The 10,870-nt window shown below is 41.7% G+C and overlaps 1 protein-coding gene across 1 annotated transcript in view; it reads left to right on the top strand.

The window, feature by feature from the left end:
- The first annotated feature begins 1,678 nt into the window (after window positions 1–1,678).
- ror2.S (receptor tyrosine kinase like orphan receptor 2 S homeolog) overlaps window positions 1,679–10,870 on the top strand; it is a 102,418-nt gene continuing 93,226 nt past the window's right edge. Inside the window, exon 1 of the mRNA XM_018243888.2 lies at window positions 1,679–2,221. Coding sequence (XP_018099377.1) covers window positions 2,131–2,221 — 91 coding nt within the window. The 5' untranslated portion in view covers window positions 1,679–2,130. The remainder of the gene's footprint in view (window positions 2,222–10,870) is intronic.

The following is a 10,870-nucleotide window of genomic DNA, read 5'->3' as shown; positions in this document are numbered from 1 at the left end:
ATGGTGGGCCCCAGCTAGGGTTGCCACTTTTTCATAAAATTGGAGGATGGGACATGAAAGGGGCAGTTGTGACGTAAAAGGGCGTGGAGCCACATCACGCGACAGCCAGAAGGCGGAGAAAAGTTACGTTTCGAGGGGATTGGGGGCGGTCCAAAGGCTTTTGTTAAAGGTATTACCAGCAACTACATTGCCGGTAAATTTGTAATACCGGCCCTGGCCTTGGCAGGTGTTTTACAGGCTAGGCCTGTAAAACAACCCTAGTGCCAGCCAGGACCAGCGTACGCAAGTTTTTAGGAGGCGTATTGGGAGCAGGTGAGCAGACATGCACAGGGGAGATTGCCATGGGGTAGGAGTGGGCCCTTAAGGTTGGGGGCCAGTGGGCCCTGGACACCCCCAGTCCAACCCTCAGTCCAACCCTGTGCATCAAGATGGTCCTTCCCCAATAGGGATTCAAACCTGCCAGATATTGGTAGTACAATCGGTCCCAAGTACCCCATACAAGGGCCTGGAGGGGCCACAGCTCTGTATGACCATCTTAATATTACTGTGATTATATTCAGCCCTGTACATGAATATATAGTGAATAAAGTACCCCCTCTTGTAAAATATAAGGATATTAGAAGTTACCGAGGAGTTTCATAACCATATAAAAGTACGAGGCCGAAGGCCGAGTGTTTTTATACAGGTCATGGAACTCTGAGGTAACTTCTAATATCCTCATATTTTGCAACTGGGGGTAGTTATAATACACAAATTTCAGTGAGTCATGTGACAGAAATTACATCAGAACTCACTGTTTATAACTGATGATGACATCAGAACTCACCGTTTATAAGGATATAATTTACAAGATATTCATAACTTTTGTGTATTATATAGTGAATAAAGTACCCCCTCTTGTAAAATATAAGGATATTATTAGTTACCGAGGAGTTTCATGATCATATAAAAACACGAGGCCGAAGGCCGAGTGTTTTTATACAGGTCAGGGAACTCCGAGGTAACTTCTAATATCCTCATATTTTACAACTGGGGGTACTTTATTTATTATAATACACAAATTTTAGTGAGTCATGTGACAGAAATTACATCATTACTCACCGTTTATAACTGATGACATCACTACTCACCGTTTATAAGGATATAATTTACAGGATATTCATGGCTTTTGTGTATTATAAAGCAATAAGACATGCCATCAGCCTCAGTCATTATAGTATAGACAGGTGAATGACTAGCAGTATTTCTCACATCAAAACATCATAAATGAGGTCTGGCACTCAATCTAATGATTTATGAAGTGTATTCGCTACAATAAGTATTTATATCAGAGTTTCTTGTTCCTTGTTCTGTTTGTGCCTAAATAAATAGTATTTCATGAGCTCATAGTTAAGGTTGGTCTGGTTTTTCAATATACATATATATATATATAAACTCCAACCGGCAATAACTCTTCAAACCATACTACAAACTACAAACTCGAGAGGAGTATGATGATGAAGGAGGAATAAATTATCTCAGACAGTTTCTCCTCAGCGTTTCCAGCCCGCCCACTAAGCAGCCAGCAGATGGCGCACGCTCAGGTAGAACCCCGAGTACTTTCCAGTGGTTCCCCAGTGACGTCACGAAGCTGCTGGCAGGGAGGAAAGCCTGGCCACTCCCCTCACACTGTTCGGGACACACAAGGGGGCAGGACTGCCACACTAAGAAAGGGCTGCAGTAAACTTTTTTTTTTTTTTTTTTAACTTGCAGCTGAGTTTTTTTTCTGCCCATCAGCAGCACATACCTAGCGCCTGTGAGGAAAGATGGCTACACTGGCCACATAAACCGGACTGTAAGAGAAGGCAGCATTAGCAGAACGCTAAGAGCAGCGCTGACTTTGGAGTGTCACCATAAAGCTTCAGTGGAAAGGTATCAGCTCGGGCAGCAGCAGCAGCAGCGCGACAAACAGCTCATTGTACTGGACTTGGAGAAGAAGCAGCAGCAGCAGCAGGCGGTGGGTCGGGGGCTGCCAGGCAGCCCCTCTGTGCTTGGTTAGTGTTGCCCCTTTACCTCGCCTGACTTGCACTGTTCTCTGGGGACTTGGGATACTTTACACCGTTACATATTCTCTGAAGCAAATCTCTGGGGATGTCCAGGACCAGGAGCCAGAATGGGGGGATTGGATGTGTCCTGCTCGGGCTTCTCGTGGCTGCCGTATTGCTGCCTGTGCAAGCTTCAGGTAAGGAGAAAGTGTCACGTGTAGCCGCTGCCCCGGACACCAGGAGCAGCCAACGCGTTAGTGGGCGCCGCGTGTTGCCATCTTCATACTGTCCTAATAATGGCAAGTTTAATTCTCAGGACAATCCCCTGTGTCCTCCTTATGTTCTGGCTAGCATGTGCGGGTGCATTGGACTCAATGGGACTCAGGGTGGGCATTAGGACTGCTAGTGGGCTCATTCACATGAGTTAGTAGGGGAGCAGCCTTGGTATGATGGTATATTACTGGAATCACACTGTGTATTAGGATGGGTTAATAGGGGATCATAAAACAGAGAGATCAGCTGGTGCTCCAGAATCATAAAGTAAATAGCTCACCAACTTAATCATGAGGTTCACGTGTGCCAGCTTCAGATCCCCAGCTTCAGGGGCCCACCATAAACCCTTAGACCAGGGGCCCACCTAAAAACATTTAGACCAGGGGCCCACTCTAAGTATTATTTTCTTCCTCTCCTCACTCAACCTCTATTCTCCTCTTCTCTTTTCTTTACATACTCTATAACTTATTATTCCATCTATTTAGCCTCTTTATTCTAATAGAAATAGGCAATAACCATGAAATAGGCCAAATTTTTAGAAGCAGGAGGGCCCACTGACACCTGGGCCCACCGGCAGTTTTCTTGGTATCCCGGTGGGCCAGTCCAGCACTGTGTACAGCAAAGAAAAAGAGCTATCAGGAATCCACAGGGCCAAAAGTATAAGTTAAAAAATTTTTTTTTTTATTGATCATAGTTAAAAGTATAAATGCATCTCCACAGGCCCTACATGTTTCGTTCCCCCAAGGTACTTAATCATGAGGATCAACCTGTGTTTCATGGTGAGTTATTAGTAGCTTGCATGGGTGCCTGCTTTTTTTTGTTTGCCCGAGTTGGTAATGGAATCGCCCTCTATGTTATAATGAGTTAATAATAGGGGGTACAGGTTTTCATATGAGGATGCATTAGCTTGGTACCAGTATAAATGTGAGCATGGGCTTGCAGCAGGATCATTATTAAGCATCTAGATCTTGCAGATGATGAGTGGAGTGTTGCAGCAAAGAAATGTTATATTCATGGGGGAGGCAGCTTTGTGCCTGGATGAGATCTGCTGGGTAGATTGGGATTCAGTGAAGCTGATCGGGAGATCTGATGGTTTGGTGCTGCTGTTCCCTGTGCTGAGCCAGTCCTACCAATAGATGGAGCTCTGTTACGAGTCGTTGCAGAGCTGCTCTTGTTAGAGCTGGAGGGAAGATGTTATAAAATTTAAGGTAAATAGTACAAGGGTAAGCAGAAGGCGGTGGGAGCCTAAGGTGGCCCTGGGCCCTTCTACTTACTAACAACTCAGATTCAGTGCTGTGTATTATACCTGTTGCTGAAAGTTTCTCTACTCTTCTTGCTGGTGATTATTAGATGAGCAGCAGTGTCGGAATGGAATGCCAGGGGCCCACTAGTAAGCCTTAGACCTTGGGCCCTCCAGAAAACCTAAAACCATGAGCCCACCAGAAAACCATAGACAGTGGACCTTTCCAAACTATTATTCATCCTCTACTCACTCAACCTCTTTAATCTCCGAGTCTTTTATATATACTTACAATATTCTCCCATTATTAAACATGTTTCCCCATAAAGAAATAGGGAATGACAATGAAATAGACCAGATGTTTAGAAACAAGAGGGCCCACCAACACCTGGGCCCACCAAGAGTTTTCCTGGTATCCCGGTGGACCAGTCCGACACTGATGAGCAGGGCTACTCTCCTCTTTGTCTGCTGGGGGCACTCTTGCAGAAGGCCCTGAGCTGGGAAGTTTTATCTGTAACATTTTTTTCAGATATACACATTTAAAATGATACAAGAGGGGGCGAAACTTGTTCTCTATTTTGTATTCTAATGGTCTGGTGTCAGGCTGGGGGGGGGGAGTCAGGGATTACAGAAGGGGTCAGTAGGGCAGTGAGTAGAATGACACAGATAAGTCCCTTGAGTTACAGATAACACAACTGGGAAGTACTTAGGACAATAGAACTAGGATAATCTTATCACCAACAGGGCCCTCTATCTGCTCAGCTATTGAAGGTGACTGTGAGGTCTCAGTGGGTCCATGTCCTGATTATTGTGGCCTTTATCTCTATCCATGTCCTTGTGCGCTAATCCCATACTTCACATTAACCATACAGCTGCTATCACCCCGGCACCTATGGGTGCATATTAAATTGGAAAATATCAGATCATTCCACCCCATGCATTTTGTTTGTCTGTTTATTTGGTTCTGATTTAAATCCCATCCCTTAGTGGGCCAAGCAGTAAGGTTGCATATTGGAGCAGACTTGTTAATAGTATGCAGGCTTTGAAAGGATTTTCCCCCTCCTGCTTGGACCCTATAATCCATTTAACTCTCCCCGGGAGGTGACAGATGCTGAGATTGTGCACTTCATGTTGCTCAGATCTAGAGCCCGAGCCTTCTCACTGCCATTTGTTATGTTACCTGGAGGGGGGAGGGGAAGCCTATCTCTTGCCTCTGTGTCATGTGGGACATTTGATCTGAGCAATGTGGACAGTTTCCCTTTATTCCCTGTTGATTTATGATGACCCCTTTTGAAACGGTTGTGCAGAACCACTTTTTACCTTTTAAGAAGGAGCTTCTGCTGCTTGTTGGCTTGTAAATTCAAGGGCCTGCCATTTCCTTCAAAGCACAGCCTCCTCATTGTTATCTGAAAGGGGCCCATTTTAGGACTAAGTGAGTGCATTACTTTTATTGGCCTTTCTCAAGGGCCATCACATTGTAAGTTCAGTGTACAGTGGTGGAATGTTGGGGCTGTTTTATGTCTCAGTTTAATTCCTCTGTCTAACGGGAGAGGGGGAGAAGTACTGGGGAGAGAGGTGGGAGAACCACACAGCTTTTTACGCAGGGATTTTCCCCCATTTTTGCTCTGCTTTGTTGCTTAATGGGGTGCTTATGAGGTGGTATACCTTAAATTTCCTTTGACTGTGCATAAGAACATCTATTGAGTTATTTAGGACTGCCCAGGGTCCAGCTGTCTTGCACTACAGCTCCCAGCATCCCCTTTCAACTTACAAGTTTGTCAGGTGTTGCTGGATACTGTACTTTACAAACACCACCAAAAGGCTAAGTAAAATGACATATTACTATCCAAGCATCTGTGCTTTCACAACTTGGCTAAACTCTTGGAATACAACATTCATTTCTTTTGTACTTCTCCCAAAGAAATGTCTGTCCCATTTGTTTATCTATCCTCTCAGTGGCTGCAGATAGTCACCTCTCACCACAATAGAGCTCTCTTTATTGTCTTTCTGCAAACGGCACAGAAGTTAATTAGAAACCGGAGGTCTCATGAATTCCAAGATTTGGGTATCTATGCAGTATAACCTCCCTTTTTCGATGTTCCACATGAATGATGCAAGTCACTGGTCTTATCACCTCAGACAGTATCTCAGTCTTGCCTGGGCTGGAGAGGACTTTATTACTCCCAAATACCATTTCCCACAATGCTCTAGTACCCAAGCAACTAGGCGGTTGTTATCAGACAGTGGACGAAACAGATGGCTGTACCCTTAGGCACATTATAATTTTTTTTAAAACAGATATCCTTTCTTTCTTTTCTTTCCTATCGTTCTTTCCTTTCTATGGTAGAACAGACTATATCTTTTTATTAATGCAAATGCAAGTTTGCACCAGTCAGTATTGCATAGCAACCAAAAAAACAAACATATTCTGTAATTTTCCTAACTGTGAAATCCAATTTCTGATTATGGTTTCTGTTGGTTATCAAGTGAGACACTTTATAACTGAAGTATAAGCAAACTACCAATTCCAGCAGATGCAGAACTAGTAAAATAAAAACCTGCATGTGCCTGTCCTATCCAGAAACAGGCCATCTAGTTTCCTGCATCTCCTGGTATCCCATTCTTTGGTCTGACTGGCAGATTTCATAACCATTATAAACACCACATGTGAAGAAATACAGGAGGAGCGCAGTTCCCCATAGAGTTTATAATATAAGTAATAATAAACATTACAACAAACAAGACTCACAGCAGGGGTTGCTGACTGAAATAATCATGCAAAATGACTTTATATGGTTCTGACTATGGGAACAACATAGCAAAACCAAAACTGTATGAAAGTTTGGAAGGTCTTGTAAGTTATGAAGCTTGATTGGAGGAGAACTGACTTCTACCACATACAGTTACTTTACACGTCAGTTGTTATATATTGGAAAGCTGCTTAGGGCAAGGGCACACTGCAGTTAGCTGCACTAACTGGTACAGTGTTGGACTAAGAACAGTGTCTATTAGTGCTGCTAAACACAGAATTATATTGGACCTGTTTCCAAAACGCAGGTTTTTGCCTAATGTGCCCTTGCCCTTAGAAATACATCCATAGGCTAAAAGTATATTAAACACTAGCAGTTTTGCTCTTAATTGTATTTAATATATAATAATTACGATATATCTTACAAATAAGTGTGAAGTATTTATTTTAATGGTCAGAAAGGTTTCCTAAAGTTGTTGTCGCAGTATTTGTAGCTGAAAAACCGAAAGAAGAGTGGAAAAGCTTGTTCTTTCATCCACCAGATGATCAAGTAATTGCACCAACTTCTTGCATATAAAATTGGATTTGAGGGCTCCCAGGGACACGCAGTCCTTATATCTACAGACTTGCACTGTAATCACACAGATGTACAGTGTATTTTGCTGTCACCCTTGACCTGTCAATATTGTCATTAACTAAGGTCATTAAATGTTCTAGAATATTTTATGTAATGCTGTTCCAGTATAATACATGGTATTGACAAAACTCAATATTTTGTACTGTGTGTACATGACATTTCTTATCTGCATATATCTGTTCATTATACTTGTGTGGCTACCATATTTCATGCCCTAGCTGAAGGCTGTCTGTATAGACATATGAATTGTAAGATGTATTGGCTTGTGTTAAGGGGCGTAACTACAGAGGAAGCAGAGCCTGCAGCTACGGGATGGCACAAGAGGTGTAGGGGCCCCATGAGTCCCTATATATATATATATGTATATGTATATGTATATATATGTATGTATATATATATATATATATATATATATATATTTATATTGTATTTGTATACAATTTCAATAAATATTGATAAATCAATTAAACCTCTAAACATTTTGGGGGGCTGAAAAATAATTTGCTGTAGGGCCTAGTAATATCTACTTGTGCCACTACATGGGTTACTTGCTACTGTTGCATATTCTACTGCTGAATATGATGTAATCAAAATACAGCAGTATGACTCAGCCTAGGATGCAATTTGGGAGCTGTTATTCATAAATATAAATATGCAGAAAAAGCATACACTACACAGTACACACATCAAGCTATGCCCTCAGGTTTTGTTGTCTCATTAAAGGTGTTTTTCACCATCTAAACACTTTTTTTTCAGTTCAATTGTTTTCAGATTGTTCACCAGAAATAAAGACTTTTTTCAATTACTTTGCATCTTTTTATATCTTACGGTTTATCCAAATTCAAAATTTTAAGTCCCTGTCTGTGGTGTGGAGTCTGGCAGATCAGTAATTCAGGTGCAGACTCTAAACTGTTAAAATTCCTGCAACATTTAGTTGATACATTTTTTAGCAGCATCTCTATTAGCAACTATTGTATCAATTCTAACTGCCTTTAATAAAACTCAGGGATTCTGCTCAGCAGGGACAAAGATAACAATTGTATCAACTAAATGTATCAATTTAGAACAGTTCACAGAGTCGGCGACCCCCCCCCCCAGAGCTGCTATAGAAGGTCAAAAATGAAGTCTAAAAGTAGAGAGTAAACTGTCTGAAACCAACTGAACTGAAAAAAGTGTTGGAAGGTGAACAAACCCTTTAATGGAAAATAGATAATAAGCCATCAATATAAATAATACATATGACCCATATTGATACAGATCCAATTTTTCATTCATTTAATTAATTATTATGAATTTCATTTTGCCATTGACTTTTGCATTTAATGACTTGGTCTCTACATATGGATAGATTTTAGTTGGGGCCACACAGGAGATTTAGGTAACCAGTGAATAGCATACATGGCCACAAAATGAATTTGGTCAGTATTGACAGACTGCCATACACACACTAACTCCCAAATGTAATAAAAAGCGCTAAGTTTGCCCAGGAGCAGTAACCAATGGCAACAATAAACAGGTGACGAGTAAAGGAGAAGGAAAGGTTAAAATTAAGTAAGCCTTATCAGAAAGGTCCATCTAAATATACCAGTAAACCCCCAAAGTAGTGCTGCTCTGAGTCCCCTGTCAAAAGAAACACAGCATTTCTTTCCTTCTATTGTGTACTCATGGGCTTCTGTATCAGACTTCCTGCCTTCAGCTTAAACCTCATTGCCCTGGGCAAGAGCATGCTCAGTTTGCTCCTCTTCCCCCCCCCTCCGTTCTCTGCTGTCATCTGAGCCCAGAGCAGGGAGAGACTCAGGCAGGAAGTGATGTCACACCATGTTAATACTGCAGCTCCTATCCTAAACAAACAGAGAGTTTCTAGAGGTTTTTACTCAGGTATGGTAAAACATTCTACAGAATAAATATAGCATTAAAGCTTGCACTATTGCAGCTAATCTATTGGCAATAAAATGCCTCCGTAGCTTTCCTTCTCCTTTAATGCTACCTGCTTATTGGTTGCTATAGGTTACTGTTTCTGGGCAAATTTAGTGCTTTTTATTACATAACCTCCTATATGTATAGTTGCCCAGAATGGCATTATCTAATATGGCATGATCACTGATGGTGCAAAAATGCATGAAAATATTTTTGAGCCATATGTGAGCACTTTTAGTTATATCTAGGTATGTATTTAAAGTATTTGCACAACCAGCTGTTGACATTATGAGAGTTGTAGTTCAGCAAGAGCAGGAAGGCCAATTTTAGGCAATCTTATCTTTCTGCAGGAGAAAGAAGGGTAACTGCATGGGAATAGGCAGGCTTGAGACAAGCTTTCCTTTGAAAAACTGAAACCAATGGAAACTTCTAAATACAATAACTCTATTCAGTAGTGGGACATGTTCAGCATGGAGTTCACAAGGTGCCACTGTGCAGCCACACACACTGCATAGTCTTGTTTCAAAATCCTCATTGACTTGCATGGCAGATATTCATGGTTTTGTTTTATTATGTGTCAGTTCAGTGTATGTAGTGCTGGGCAGATAATCAAAGGTGTATTGTATATTATGTGAATTATGGTATCTGAAATGACTCATAAGAGGCCCAAATGGTCACAAATGTCTTTAAAAATCAGTTTAGCATACCATTAAATTAACATTTTGCTCCAACCACTAAGCAAGTTAGTTACAGAGTTTTCTAGATGTTTGTTGTTTACACTGGTGTCTTTGTGTCTGTTATTTAATCATAGCTACAGACTGCAAGGTGCCATCGTTTATTAAAGGCACTATTCTGCAGCAATGTTGCACAATATAGTTTTAATAAAGTAATTTGCAATGGTATTTATTTTGCACTGCTTTCTTAAGTCACCTTAAATCAGCCAAATGTATGTAGTTTAGGGCTCTCTTTTAAAGGGTTGATAACTTTCTAGAAGAGTTATGAGAAGCCATTCAGTGTTTTTAATAGGATACTTTCATGGAAAACATTTTTTTCTCAAAATGCATCATTTAATAGTGCTGCTCCAGCAGACATCTGTTTTTCAAAAGAGCAAATGGATGTTTTAATATTTAATGTTTTAATATTTAATTTTGAAATCTGACATGGAGCTAGACATATTGGCAGTTTCCCAGGTGCCCTCAGTAATCTGACTTGTGCTCTGATAAACTTCAGTCACTCCTTAGGGCTGATGGGGGGGATGATATCACTCCAGCTTGCAGTGCAGCAGTAAGGGCAGAGACAGATGCGAAGATTCTGGGAGATTTAGTCGCCTGTAGACTAATCTCCCCAAAAAGTCTTCCCGCCGACTAGAATCTAAATCGCTGGAAGGATGGCCCAAAGGCTTTTCGGGGAGATTAGTTGCCCTAAGAAGAGGCGATTAGTCACCGGGCGACTAAATCTCCCCAAATCTTCACGTCTGTCTCTGCCCTTAAGCTGGCCATACTGATATGCCACTAACGGCATGGCTATATCGGGGGTAATTCGAATGTTCAGCCGCATGGGCGAACGATCGAATCACGATACGCCAAGGAGCTCCAATGGGTCGGTCGGTTAAAAATCAAACCTTCCCGATTGATATCGTGGCCAGATATCGATCGGGAAGACCTGTCGGAAGCCCCCATACACGGGCAGATAAGCTGTCAAATTGGTCCAAACGACCGATACCGGCAGCTTTATCTGCCCATGTATGGCCACCATTACTGCTGCCCTTACTGCTGCACTGCAAGTTGGAGTGATAAACCCCCCCCATCAGCCCATTATCAGAACAATGGGAAGGTAAACAGATAGTAACTCCCTAGTATATATAAGCACAACACTCAATAGTAAAAATCCATGCCCCACTGCAACTCCTTCAGTTACATTGAGTAGGAGAAACAGTAAGATCAAGTGTAGTATCAGGAGGGGGTCTTCTGGTGGGATAGAGTAAAGGTGACCATACACGATCCGATAAAAGCTGCAGACGACCAGATCGG

This window comes from Xenopus laevis, chromosome 1S (genome assembly GCF_017654675.1).
Source record: "Xenopus laevis strain J_2021 chromosome 1S, Xenopus_laevis_v10.1, whole genome shotgun sequence".
Taxonomy (NCBI): domain Eukaryota; kingdom Metazoa; phylum Chordata; class Amphibia; order Anura; family Pipidae; genus Xenopus; species Xenopus laevis.
This window is presented reverse-complemented; position numbering and strand designations above follow the sequence as displayed.